Source organism: Diadema setosum, chromosome 4, assembly GCF_964275005.1.
Source record: "Diadema setosum chromosome 4, eeDiaSeto1, whole genome shotgun sequence".
NCBI lineage: Eukaryota > Metazoa > Echinodermata > Echinoidea > Diadematoida > Diadematidae > Diadema > Diadema setosum.
This window is the reverse complement of record NC_092688.1, coordinates 649,463-664,358: the sequence shown is the minus strand read 5'-3', so window position 1 is coordinate 664,358 and position 14,896 is coordinate 649,463. Positions and strand designations below refer to the sequence as shown.

The 14,896-nt window shown below is 36.8% G+C and overlaps 1 protein-coding gene across 1 annotated transcript; it reads right to left on the bottom strand.

The window, feature by feature from the left end:
• Positions 1-209: 209 nt before the first annotated feature.
• On the bottom strand, positions 210-14,193 carry LOC140226735 (2-(3-amino-3-carboxypropyl)histidine synthase subunit 1-like). Its single transcript, XM_072307167.1, has 12 exons — positions 14,112-14,193; positions 11,687-11,757; positions 11,023-11,092; positions 10,741-10,804; positions 9,918-10,039; positions 7,605-7,759; positions 6,455-6,573; positions 5,396-5,464; positions 4,408-4,564; positions 3,337-3,437; positions 2,891-2,969; positions 210-2,063 (listed from the first exon to the last, which is right to left on the bottom strand). The coding sequence occupies exons 1-12, from the start codon at positions 14,191-14,193 to the stop codon at positions 1,872-1,874; spliced, it is 1,281 nt and encodes a 426-aa protein (XP_072163268.1). The 3' UTR covers positions 210-1,871.
• Between the last annotated feature and the right edge of the window lie 703 nt (positions 14,194-14,896).

Sequence of the window (14,896 nt, the reverse complement as noted above, 5' to 3'; positions counted from 1 at the left end):
TCGTGTACAATTCCAATGCAAACTGTGTTTCCAGGCAAATTTCACAAAAACATGATTATTTGGGGCTTTTGTTGATTAAAATCAATTAATAACATATTTTCTTGTTCGGAACAATGTCGCGGACAAATTTCATCGAAAAAACAAAGAAATACATAAGAAATTCAAAAAACAATAAAATACATAAGAATTTTTTTCTAATTGCCCATTTTTTTCTCTTACATTTGCTAAGGACACTAAAAAGAATATTTACACAAAAAAATGTGCCTGTTTTGAGCTTTATTTAGTGATTTATACCAAACTGTCTGATTTCATGCATCCATTATGCATAAATTAGCATAATTTAGCATAACTTGTTGATCCCCCCCCCCGGCTCTATCGTCTACCTAAATAGCCCGGACTAGTTAGGGTTAAATTGTACATTGCTTCTCTCATTTCTTTTGAACTTGGATTTGGAAGAAGATTCTTCATTTTCGTCCATTATTTTACCCTTTATTAATCTTTTGGGCTTCAAAGATATTATTGAGGTCATAGCTTTATTTTTGCAACTAAATTCATGATTTCTATGGTGTAAAATTTGTCTTTTCTTCTTATTGTTACATGGAAAATCACTTATCAAGAGCACCCATAAACATATGCACCCATATACATGTACTCATATGTCACTCCTACATCACACCAGACTTGAGCAGAGCAAATAGACCAAGTGGATTTAGTATGGCAAGGACCCTCACCACTCCTCAGACGTTCCTCTAAAATTAAAAATGTTCATGCAATTCTCTCAAAAACAAATTAGCATGAAAAAAGCACACATTTTTGTTTGTGTGTGCTTTTAGTTATATAGGACACTATTTCATTTTGTGTATCTGCAGAATTACAATCATGCCATATTCCTTTTACCCAGCACAGTGCAAAAAGTCACTTGTGCAGAAATATCCATGTTTACAGTAATTTGTAGGACCAGCTACAGTAGCAGCTACAAAATGTGCAATAACTAATAATGCCCAAGCCATACCATGTGAGGGTATGACCTGTATTCTTGTTGGATGAGAAACAAACTGCTAATCAACATTAATGAACTACAAAGGGGGTGTACTAGATAGTATCACATTTTCTTTCAGAGGCTTAAAACAGCAAACAAGTTTCCAATTCCTACAGAGATTCTAAGCCCTACAAAGCACATTTGCTTACGGCTGTACATCGCAGTAATTGACACTTGGTTAACTGTAAATAAATCCTGAATGTAACAAAAACAAGATCTGCACATGTTCTTGCAGATGTCTTGAATACCAGTATATTTTCTGCTCTTCTCTATTTTAATAAACTGGCTAGATTTTTGGGGTGTGGTTACAATTATATCAATACTGGATGGGCAGTAAAGAGATTTACCTGATGTGGTGAAGGAAAGCAACAACCCCAACCTTGCCAGCCTATGATAGTGGTGCTTTGACGGCAAGAACCTTAATCATGCCTATGAGGTAGTGGCCAAAATGAGAATAAGCCGCTTGCCACCAAGCAAAAACAATGACATGACCCCATCTCAACAGGTCCTACAGATTTGACACCAGCGTTGATACTCTCTTGCATACATGGGTTCACCAAGGTTTTCTGATGTTCAATCCTGTCAGTACACATTAACACCTCAGGATATTCTTCAATATGCATTCCCTTCTGTTCCTCCCAGCATAAACTACTGTCATCACATCTGTGCTCCCATTCTTAGTTCTTTATCTGTCAGATGGACTTGCAGCCATAGCATCCCTAACCAAAGAAGCTGAAGAGTTTGTTTCAAATACATTGTACAGTCTCATCACTTCACTGCTGGTGGCTTGGTCTCATCTCTTATCCTCGCACGCAATAGCTTTCTCCTAGTTTCATGATTCCACTTTGGCACCACCCTCTTGGCTGACATCTTGTTTCACTGCTGACCTTGGCTGAGCTTTCCTACCAGGTCTGAGAGGGCGGTGGAGCTGGTTGTTTGGTGTCCACGGCCCTAGGCTGTCATTGGCATAGAAGTCCATGGGATAACATGACTGCCACTCTATAGACCTCAGAGCTACCGCAGCCTTGATAACAAGATGAACAGATACACACAAAGACACAAGCATCAATCTTAATGCATGTACAGTGTCTGAATATTATGTACTTTGCAAACAAGGAAAAGGTCTGATCTAGAAATGAAACACTGATGATCACAATATGCTTTACACTAATTACTGGTATTACATGTGATTTTTGACACAAGTGCTGGTGTAATGCAAACCCATGCTATGTTATCATGTTACTTGTGGTCTGGACTTTATTCATCTTTCATACATAATATATACACACACACATACACACATGTATGCACACACATACATACATACATACACACATACACACAGACATACACAGTGACATACACAATACCATCAGCATTTTGTGTAACCTCCAATCAGGCTCTGAGTGATTACACCATAAACCAAACTATTTTGTCTACTGTAAAACAAGGAATGTTGGCGGCTTTTTAATTGTGCAAATTTCGCGAGAGCAGACTTTTTGATAATCAAAATGCAAGCTAAACATCTTTTCTACACTATAGGCATCTAATATTAGAGGTATCTCACGAAAATTTCATGCTGCAAATAGGGCCGTTGACTCCAATTCACATAAATTTAATGCTGCGAAAATATCTTGTTTTAAGTATTTGAAAGCTGTAGGCCTAGATTGCAGTCATCGATATCAAACCATGTAAACAAAATCATTGGATACATTCTTCATGGGAACAAATATGCCTTTGGAGCTTTCATGAAGGAATTATGTATAAAGACTTTTTGCCGGATAAGACAGATAAATTCTGACTGGCTGTGCTCTCCAGTACAATGCTGGACGTGCTGCTGTATGTACTTACCTCATATGGTGACAAGAGAGGCTTTGGGAATGCATATCCCCAATCAATAGACAATCTTGGGCAGGCAATCTGTATCCATCTAATAACAAGAAAAGAGAAATCAAATAATTATCTTTCAGGTATAGAAATCAGTAGACAAGAACAGAAAACACAACAGAACCTTCCACACTGGGCATTTCCAAAGTTTGGTTCATAGAAATGTCATTGCAGAGCAATTTCCACTCAATACCATCTTCACTGGGTCCTTCAAATTCTAGCTCCACATTATTCTAATAAACAGAAAAAGATGAAACCCACTTATTACTTAGTGGTATCATCAGAGTTGAGCATAAGATTTAAAAAAAAAAAAAAAAAAAATCAGTTATGCAATTTTCAAGTACAAGGGGAAAACACGCAGCATTTCATCTCAAACAAAATAGTGGCATGGGTTCAAATTTCATACTTACGCATCAATATCAGTGAACAAGCCTAATTTGTCGGGGAATATCTCCGACAGTAGAACAATGACATATTCCTTTCCAGCTTGCTTGATCTGGTCCTTCAAGTTCTGTGAAAGCATTTTAAAGATTCAAGAAGAGATTAGAGCCAAGATGTTACCTTTTTCTCATGGTTCTGCATTGCATTATTTTGTAAAGATACAAGAAAATTGCAGAATCATTGAAGCACAAAGAAATCTGGAGAGCAATTTATTAGCTTCAGATGAATAGGGACATGCAATCGCATCAATAAACAAAGGCTTCTGACATCTACCTTGTCAGTAATAATTCATCAACCCCTACAGACTTATGGAAGACCAGTCCCCCGGATTGAAGTATGTGCCATGCTTATAATAAGGATATTAAATGAAATGAAAAGGCAACTTTGAAGCAAAGCCATGTCTTCTGTTTTGCTTCATACAGATATTCTTTCATGATGACCACCTCAGAAGAAAATGTGTAACTTACATTAGCTTAACCACAGTTATGGAGGCATCAAAATTTCAATGCTTAAAAAATGCTGAAATAAGGATGATTTAGGTGAATTTGCATAGCATCCATGCGAGTCCCCCCCCCCCCCCCCCCACCCCACCCACCCACACACACACACACACACACACACACACTCAAAAGATGGGAATCCCTCCAAGTTTCCCTAAACTTGTTGGGAGAAGTGGAGTAGGTAAGGGCTGATAAATTATGGTATATTGTATAAGGGTGTGGTAAGGAGAGAGGAAAGTCACTGGTTACAAGAGGCTACAAACATCATATTATTGTATCTGGTCAAAAGCCATGGGACAGACCCTACAAGATCTGACAGGAGACAATTGGAGGGGACATTAAGCTATCACATATTGCCCAGGTAGAAATCACACTTGAAGCAGCATAGAGAAAGGCTACCATGGAGATGAAACATCAAAAAACCCACACAGTAGCAAAATGGAGGTGATGATGATAATGAAGTCATCTGCAAGTTTTCTGTCTCCATATGAGAAAACACATCATAATTCTACCCAAAATCAGAAGAAAATTGAAATTCACCTCAAGAACTTTGGTTGACCCTTGTCTGCCTAGCGTGCCGAGAATGAGGCCAAGTTTCTTTGCCTGGGACGCCTTGCTGATAGCCTCCTGACGTAGGGTGTGCATCTTGTCTGTCTCATAGTACTCATGGGAAAATATCTTACTGTACGGATCATATCTGGATTTAGAAAAAGGCAGGGTTGCATTCACATGAATTGTCATATAGAATCTTCTTATACAGAAATTTTTATACACTGCCCACAGTAGACTCCCGTTATAACAAAGTCATTGGTACTGACAGAAACCACTTCTTTCATTACAAAGTTTTGTTATAATGGAACAAATAAACAATAAAAACAAAAATAGAGCTGATAATGTTGGAGCCAGAATTTCTACTTCATTGCAACCAGAATTTTGTCATAACCATGTTCACTATGATGGGAGTGCACTGTGGAAAGGAAGAGGCAGGTTAATCTTATGAATAATTGCTACATGAACAGGTGATACTTCAAAATCAGCTGAGAGTCATGGCCCTAGGACACATTTTCTCTACATGCAGATGACAAAGAATCTTCTGACATCACTGTAACAAGCCCAGTGCCCATTCATCCTCTTCTTGGCACAGACACATAATTTCCCATCAAACAACAACAACCCAAACCCCATAAACATAGTAAACATACATGTATAGCTGAAAGTCCCTATTGAGAGACATTATTCATTGCGTGGAAATACCATTTTAGCTGCTTCTTTCAACAACAACAAAAAAAAAGACTTTTAATACAACTTTCACACAACAGATATACTCTACACTGATCCTGCAAGTAGGTGAAAAAAAGCATTGTCCTGCATTTATTATCAGTGCCTGAACTGGAATGTTGCTCAAACAGAAAATACATGATTGGTTTAACACTCACGCAACTCTCACAATGTTGGTCTTCAAACAACTTTCCAGTCCTATTCAGTTTGAATGAACAAGATAATGTAGAGTAAGAAAAAGAATACAAACTTGTAAGCTTTGACTGATGGGTTGGCAATCATTATGGACTCCAGATGAAACCGTCCATCTCCAAGGTAACTGGAAAAACCAATGCATAAGGAAATCATGCAAACATTAAGATGACCTACTTGTTATGGTATTACAATGCTGCTTTTTAATATTCACATTTTCAGTTCATCATTTAGTCAGACAAGACGCTGGCCACACTAATCTTTGGTATATCTATCATTCTCTTATCAAGAAAATTAACCATTAAACTATGAAATGAGAATTCTTTGATTTCTCTCACAAAATTCTCTCAGGAAAGATGACTTTGTTCAAGAGATTTACAGAAGTAATTGAAGAAATCTGATGATAATAATAGCTCCAAACACTACCTGAATACAACCATGTGTTCCAAGCATTAGTGACATTGTAACATGACAATTAATCTATAATTGTTTCCATGACTAACAAAGTCAACACCACTGAGGAAAGACTTCACAGCACTTGATGGAGAGGTCAAGAATCTAAACCTGATCTCACTGCATATCATTAGAAACATAAAACTTGAACATTTTATATTTTGCAAAATTAAATATCTGAATGCTGTCAAACATTTGTATTATATTGTTTTATTCTTGGTAAACTTTTGAAGAACATAAATGATTGGAAGACTCATTTTCTCCTTCCAATCTTATTCTGACAATATTTGCTGTGTAAACAAAGTGACTGAGTACATTTTTCTTTTCTTCTTTTTACACTGAAAGCAACTGTTTTGTCTTAAAGGACATATAGCAAGACCGCATTTTTATCGAAAAATAAAAGTGAAAGACTTTACCAAGAATATCAATAGTTAAAAAATAAAAGTGTAACTTTTCTGACATTTCAGTTCCAATCACACTCCTAGCATTCACACATATAACTTTAATATCAATAGAGTTGAAACTCTATCTTGCTTTATTGCACAATTTTTCTCTGATCTGCTGCCCATCTTTAACAGCTTGAATTATTCAAATTGCACCTCCATTAAAGACTCTCTTTTAATGTTAATGCCCTGTTATTCAGACATTGAGAAAATGAACTCACATGATGCTGTCTACTTGGCTAAGTATGGGTGCTGTGCAGCCAAGGATTTCTCCCTTGGACAGCGGCCTGCTCTGGGGAAGCACCACTTTGTAATCTGGCTGCAAGTCTGCTGCAGAGGCCTGTGTAACAAAGGAAAGACCAGAGTATGACATCAGTCTAGCTTACAACGAAGGGTAAGTCTTGAAGAAGAGAGGTTTGCAGTGACACCATGTGTTTGTAGTCCTTGAATGGGAAAGTGTAGGGGAAGGAGCCAAGGACAGTGGTGAGGTTGCACTAATGGAGACAGAAAAATTGGGGACAGTGACAGCTGCATGGAAGAATAGAGTGAGAATCAGGCGAAGGGTTCAAAAGTCAGTGGGAAGAGAAAGATAAACCAGAGAGGAAAAAGGAGAGGAAGAAGGAGAAGGTTAGAAAATAACATAGATAAGATAGAAAGTGATGAAGATGTGACCTTCGGAATCATGTTCAACAAAATGAAGCACGAGAGCAAAGCCTAGGTAGAAATGATGGCAAATGCAGACTATATTAGAATCAAACATTAGGTTTAGTCTTGATTCAGCTGGGTTATGATTACCCTTCAAAGTAAGTATACCAGCCTCATGTCATATGTGCCCAGTGTCGCTCTGTACAGTCATGTCTTGTAATCTCTTCCTAAGCAGAGTGAGTCTACATAGTAGTCCTGGGCTATAACAAGATTATTCTACATTCACAGCTTATCCGTCATTGCAGCAACATAAAATCTCGGTGAGAAACTCAGAGGTGCAGGCTTTGCTTAAAAAACAAAACAATGAAACCTTTTACATATCTGCATTACCATTTCATAGAGGTAGTGGTGGCTGCAGTAATACTAGTAATAGAAGTAGTAGCAGCGATGCAGCTGAAGAAGTACGGCCATAGTAGTAATTTGTGTAGCAGTAGTAGAAGTAGTTGTGGTGGTAATAGAAGTAGTAGTAGTAGTAGTAGTAGTAGTAGTAGTAGTAGTAGTAGTAGTAGTAGTAGTAGTAGTAGTAGTAGTAGTAGTAGTAGTAGTAGTAGTAGTAACTATAGAATTTGAAAGTCAAGCTTTCTGAAATTACAAAGACATAAAAAAATCAGCAACCCATAAAGAGAATACTTTTCAATAATCAACTACTTATTCTGGTCTACTCACATGTAAGGCAGCAACAAACTGGATTGTGCTAACAAGAGCCAATGACGTCCCAGGGTCAAAGTTATGTCTGATAGTGTCCAGAAAGTGAGCTGTGTCTATCTGGATATCCACAAACACATACAGCATGTTGATGTCTGTTGTTATGTTTATAGGCACTGTGAAAATAAGACATTAAGAAAAATGCTGATTAATATCAATGTCTGCAAGAATATAGTTAATTAAATATTCATTTAATTAAGAACAAGGTTCAGAACTGCAATGATGTACCATTTGAATATAACAAATACTAGGTGTTAAAAAAACCTGTCCCACTTTTTATCCTTAATAGTTCAAAAACTATATATCACACAACACTGACATTGATATGAGCAATAGCTGAATAGTGCACAATTTTGTTGGAGATAATTTAAAAATGATTGCATAAATCAGTTTCATAAAATTTATTGTTAAATTAGGTTTCAGATTTTGCTCTGTTTTCAACCCTCTGTACAAAATTTTATTTGTGCACAGGGGTCAATTGGTGTGTATGGGAGTGTGTGGTTAACACCCTGACAATGGTCCTAAACAATGGCCTGGATTGGAATGTTCTATTACATATTCATAAGAAATTCCACTATCGCAGCTAGTTTTTATTCATCCTGAAAAGTAGTGGATGCAGGCATATGAAAACATGTGTTTATTTCTTTCATGTGCATGCATTTTACCCGTTACCATGAATTCAGACTAGCAGTGCCCAGGGCAATCCATTATGAATTATTAATAGAGCATTCATGTGCCTTTGAAGCAAGAGTCCAGAAGCCTATCTAAAAAGGTGGTATTCGCAGTATTCATGTCTATTGTTAACAGAGGGTCATTGTAAGCACACACTCACATACACATCATTGGTTGTTGTGTAAAGTTCAATTTTTGGAACTTAACTTTAACCCTAATCAGGCCGGGCTTTTTTGGCTATGTTAAAACCAGAGGGGGGCGGATTCCGCCCCCCCGGTGGTGCAATCGCAACGAAATTTGGCATGCATGACACCCACGTCATAATCTACAAGACTGTGTCATAAAATTTTTCCAAAAAAATCAATTTCTAATTTTAATTAATTAATTATGCAAATTAAGCTTAAGATCACATTTTAGCCTAATTAAACGCATTGGGAGTCTACTTTTGATCTGTTAATCTGCTTTAGCATATTCAACAATTGACATAAAAAAAAAAACTTCCAAAACACAATTCAATTCTTATATATTTTATTGTTTTCAGAATTTCTTATGTATTTCTTTGTTTTTCAACTTTTGTTTTTTTATAAAAAATTGTCACTGACCACTTTTCTACCATATTTAGCATAAAATTAATCAATAAAAGTGATTAATTGTAAAAATAATCAGGTTTTTATGACTTTCATGACAGGGTACTGTTTTCCATAGGAAATGTACACAAAACCACAAAATTTTGCCCGTTATGGGGTGACATGCCATTACAAAAATGGGCATGGCTTCGAAAAAGTATGCGCAGAGGTTGCAAATTTGGTGTCAAAAGTTGTGCGAGACTTGAACGAAGAAAGTCATGAATCCTTGCGACAAGGCCTTCTCGCGTTACAGAATTATAGCGCAAAACATTGAGGGGGGCGGATTCTGCCCCCCCCCCCCTGGCCCTGTTAGGGTTAAAAGTAATCATCGATTTAACGAAACTGATTCATGCTCTCATATTCAAATCACCTCCAACTAAATCGTACACTATTCAGCTATTACTTATATCAATAACAGTGTTATCTCATGTATAGTTTTCAAATTATTAAGGATCAAAAAAGGGAAATGTTTTTTGTAACACCTAGTACATGGTATAAAAAATGTTATATTTTGGACTTAGCACTCCTAAAGGATGGCAGAAATGAGGACAGTAAGAATAAAAACAGAAATAAGTCATAAAGGCAAGATAGCTGAGAGATGAGTATGAAGCCATGTACGGTACATGGGTGTACAGTGGTCATGATAATCATTAAATGCATCCAAAAGTATGTGTGCCTATCTAGTACCTTTGTAAAGCTGGATACATCTAGAATCATAGAACATAAAGCTCATCGCATCAAACTATCATGAGACTACTTTATCTACACCAATCAAAATAGACAAACTGGTGTTAATTGTACACTGATATCAGTAAGATCACAAATTCAGTGCAAGGGATTCCAGCCTCATAAGACAAATATTTCAAAGAAGTAGATAATTGCTGATACAGATGAGGAAATCTAATGAGAAATGAAGGTGTATGTACAGTTTTTTAATATATTAATGCTTAGATTTATGTGTTTGAGATCCCCTTACCCAGACAGCTGTGACCATAGTGCACCATAAGGTCGGCCCCTAAGGCCCTGGCTGTGAAGTCATCCACACAGCAGGCACCATACGTCACATCACCCATGATAACTGTGTCTGCATCAGTGAACCTTACCATAGAATACAAAGATGTTGATTAGAATGGAATTTAATCCTCTGCTATAAGCCCAAACAAGGGAAATGCAACTTTACTTAGTTTAGTTTGCAATCAAGCATGGATGGGATGTCTTAATGGGATGGTTTTATTATTGTTGTAATTATTATTACTTATCTGGCATTTCAACATAAAATACAAGCAGACATAAAACACAAACAGAAAATCATATTACATGATATAAAGACTGAAGTGATTCTAGGTATTAAGCCTCAACGTCAGTTAGTACTTGCAAGGAAATTAAGAGTGCCTTTGTACCACATTTATTACAATGTACTTCGGAGCCTCAATTCAATTCAATTCAATTCAATTCAATTCAATTCAATTCAATTCAATTCAATTCAATGATTAGATCACATCTTAGACTACATTATCCATGGTAAATCAAAGTCACTGCAATGTGCTGAAAACGGTGACAAGACATTTGCTCCTGCAACAATTGCTCCAGTCCTATTTTCTCCAAGGACTTAGGGTTAGGGTTGTGACAGGGTTTTTGGTTTTAGTTTGATGTCAGGATTAGGATTTGTGTTAGTTATGTTTGTGAGTAGGTTTAATGTTTGGCTTTAATAGCTTGCAGACATGTGGGAGATATTATCATAAAAGTGAATGTCATGGAACTGCTGGAAACACACATGGTTTGGGTTTTTTTTATCGTACCTTTCAATGATGTCTGCAATGGTGCAGGCAAACATTAGCAATCCCTCTGGAAACTGAAGAGCAACTGTTCAAATAGAATAATACATTGTCATAGAACGCAGAATGATAACAATGTCATTTACTGGACCTGCACTCTTCCAATTAAGGTTATGATATAATGCAATTATTAAAAGAATTGACTTGAACTGAAATATGCACATTAACTCCAACACTTCATAAATCTGAACCGAGCGTTTTTCATCAAGTATAAAGTACATCATGACTTGTTTTGATCTTATATACCTCGTTTTGCTCCAATGCACTTTGTCCGCCATATTGTCTTTGGTACCTCAAAACTGTAGTTTTGTGGAAGCTGCATAAAAGGTGTATAAGAAGAAAATGAGATCATGCTTAAAGAGATATTACATCTAGATTGCATTCATGAATCATATATATCAGTCACACTCTGGCACAGATCGCGTGACTTTACCACGACTGTACTTTGATGACAAGAACAGGGGCGGATCCAGGAATTCTGTAAGGGGGGGGGGGGCGCAACTAATATTTCTGGTGCCACTTCCAGGTCTCATTTCATTTTTTTTCTTTTTATTTCTTTTGTTTTTAACGAAAAAATAAATAAAGGGGGCGTGCACTGGTTGTGCCTCCCTCTGGATCCATCACTGAAGAATGTCCTTTACAGGAAAAACTGATTTATTCTGATGTTAAAAGTCAATTTCACATAAATTTCAATAAACATTCTTGATTTAAACAGCTCAGCATCATCAAAATGATTGACTTCCTGAAAAAACAAAGAATGCTTGACTAATAAGATGTACATAAGTTGTCATGAAACTTCTCGGTTCCTTCAATTATGGCGAATGTCAAAATGAAAGTAAACATTCATCTTTGGGCTGATTGAACAAAATGAAGGATTAGAATATCGAAGCATAGTACTAAGAGATCTTACACTTCTCATGGCATCTTTCAAGAGGGGATCATTGAGAAGTTCCTCGGGTATTTGTCCAACTGTCTTCCCTCCTGTAAAAGACATGAAAATACACAAACAGGACGATTACTGGCTACGATGCTGCTTCCTCTCATGCATACCACTCTACAATGTATATCTCCTGTCACACACCATGTGTGGAGTAAATGTCTTCACTTAACCCATATTGCTTGTGAGCATTGAAACTCCAGATTGCAGTGTTTTTGGACAACAAAAAAAAAAAAAAAAAAAAAAAAAAATATGGGTGTTACACAGTGGCACAATTTTCGGATAGCTGTACATGATTTTTCTTTGTTCCCCTCACAATTACAGTATGGTACAGAAAAACTCATACATTTAATATCATATTTCAAAATAAATACATTTAAAGTGTATATAGGTATCTTGTTTATTTTTACCCATATGCGACCACGAAGCTATGCTACAAATAAAAAGTTGGAGCAGGGCAATTCCGCAGTTAGGTGGACATGACATGGATAAAAGAAATGTGCCTCTTTATCTTACCCTTTAATCTAGGTATCAACTAATGCCATGGATGTTCACCAATCATTAGGGTCTTTCAAATTCAGTAGATTTTATTTTTCGTATTCATTGATTTTGTGAGATCTAAAACCATCATTTAAAATGTACATGTGGGACTGGGGACGCTGAAATTTACTTAAATGCAAATTACAGTGGGTTCCTTTGAAATTTCTTCCTCAAAGTTTTGCTAAAGGGTAAAAGATGAATGCATTTAAATACTCCAGAAGTCATGTGACATTTTGTCAATTACAAAAGGGTGAAATGACCTGCGGAATTACTCCGGACAAATGTAACGTTACTAACCGTAACGTTACTAACCATGCTTTTGGGGGTCTAGCTTAAAAATTATTGGTCGAACTGCTAAAAAAATTTGCATGAACATTTGTCATGATGCAATAATTGAAATTAATGCAACACTTTGTTTGAAGTAACTTGAATTTTTGCACACTTTTTGTTACAAGACATTGATTTTTTTGTCATGTCCTTTTTTCGTAACGTTACTAACCAGCCCTTTAAGTTGCTATAGCAATTCTAATATTTCTTGGATTGTGTTCATTCTTTTCTGTATCATAAACCTGGGAAGGATGAACATGTTTTTGACATAATTTTGACTTGAAGTGAATAAATGGTAATTTAGTGGTAAAAACAAATATCTAAATTTGTTCAAATGTAACGTTACTAACCGCGGAATTGCCCAGCAATTGATTATAGAGAACCGACAGTTCTTGCAGGACCAGGGTAGAGCTTAGAGTCTGACTGCTTCACAGACAATTCAGGAATGAATTTAGGAACGATCCAAACCCTAATGCAATATTTTTTCCATGTGTTGAAAAGGCAATCAGTTGACAGTTTTTACAGAAGATAATCATAGTCAACTGATATATGTATACAACTTTACAAGTACAGTTGAACCTCTCTTATCCGGCCTCCCTTTATCCGGATCTCTCTATTATACGGACGCAATCTCGCCGTGATTTTTTTTTAATAATTACGGGAGGAAAGGGAGATTCCCAACTCCTTGAGAACTCCTACACAAACACACATGAATTACATATTACTTTCAACATTAACATACACCTCTATTTTGGGGTCTGTTACTGAGTGTAACAATGAAAAGGTTGCAGTATACATATTGCTACATGTGGTACTACAATGGGCTACATCAGTACATGTGTATGTATATGTACATGTATAAAGCATTGAGTCTCCCGTATCCGGCCAAATCCCTTATCCGGATGAGCCCCGGTCCCGACTTGTCCGGATACGAGAGGTTCAACTGTACAATAAAAACATGAATTTCAAAACTGGTGTGACATGGACGGACGTAACATTAGGGCAGCTGCAGTATAATTTCTTTCCTTCGTTTTTGATTTAAATAATCTGAGCTTACATAACATTCTATTTCTTTCAGTGAGTTTCCAAGTCCTTGTAAAAAAAAAAAGAAAGAATGATTTGAGAAAAGAAAGTTGACTCAAGTCTGGAATAAACACTGAAGTGAACAACAAGCATGCTCAACAGACTAATATGGACAAAATTTCGAAAATGCAAAATTTTGTCCCAAATGATCATGTCCTTAGTTTGGAAACGCTATGACATTCGGAAAGAAAGATGAGGACAGGAACCCTATCTACAATTATAGCTTAGGGCCTACTGTACAACCAGAAACACTCGTGGCATGAAACTTTTGCAAATTGGAGCCAACAGCCTTTATTGTGGTATGAAAATAACTTTTGCAAATTGCCAATGGCATTCAATTACAACATTGTGCGGACAAAAACTTTTGCATGCATTATACTTTTGTGAATCTTAATGGCTCTTTGCTAAATTCATGAAAGTTTCATGTACTTGCAAATGTATGGAGTACCTTTCTTTGGTTTGCCTGGAACAATTCGCTTTGGAGCGCTTTCCTTGGCCGAAATCACAAGTGGACCCGATGGGGAATTCATTCTTAACCTTTGATTGTCACATCAGGCTCCTGCGAAATATGAGTAGAAACAAAATAAATATGCACGACACATACATCCTACCGAGCAAAAAATGCATTGTAAAAACGTTAATGTTAGCAGTCTTGTTTTATGTGGCATAGAATTGTAGCTGCTGAACACATGAATGATGAATTCTACTAACTTTCCTATCTAACAGCCGAGTTAGACTTGATCAATCGAAACACAACATATAATGTTCCAAATGGTCCAAATGGCACAATTCACAATGAAAGGAAAAACAAACACAAAAAAACCTGGAGTCATAAGGGGCCTGAGCTTTCGATCCTAGCAGAATCTTCATCACAGGCAAAATGACAAACAGGCAGGGAAAGCAATCACATATAAGGACTTCACACAACAAGAACAGTCAGGGACAGGCTAGGGACACAGAAAAAAATGAAAACAAAAGGGGAGGGTAGGAGGTCATGGGCAAGGAGCCCAACAGGTAAAGGAGGGAGATTTACAGAGCAGGAGGAGGACAAAAGGCAGGGGAGGGTCAGTGATGATCCAGAAAATCAAGGGGGCAACCTTTGAAGGATAAGGATGAACAGGGAGGCAACATTCATTCATTCATTCATTCATTCATTTATTTCCATATCAAAACATAACATCTACAAATATCAAAACACAATTGCCTTGGTACATTTATACATTTTGAATGGAA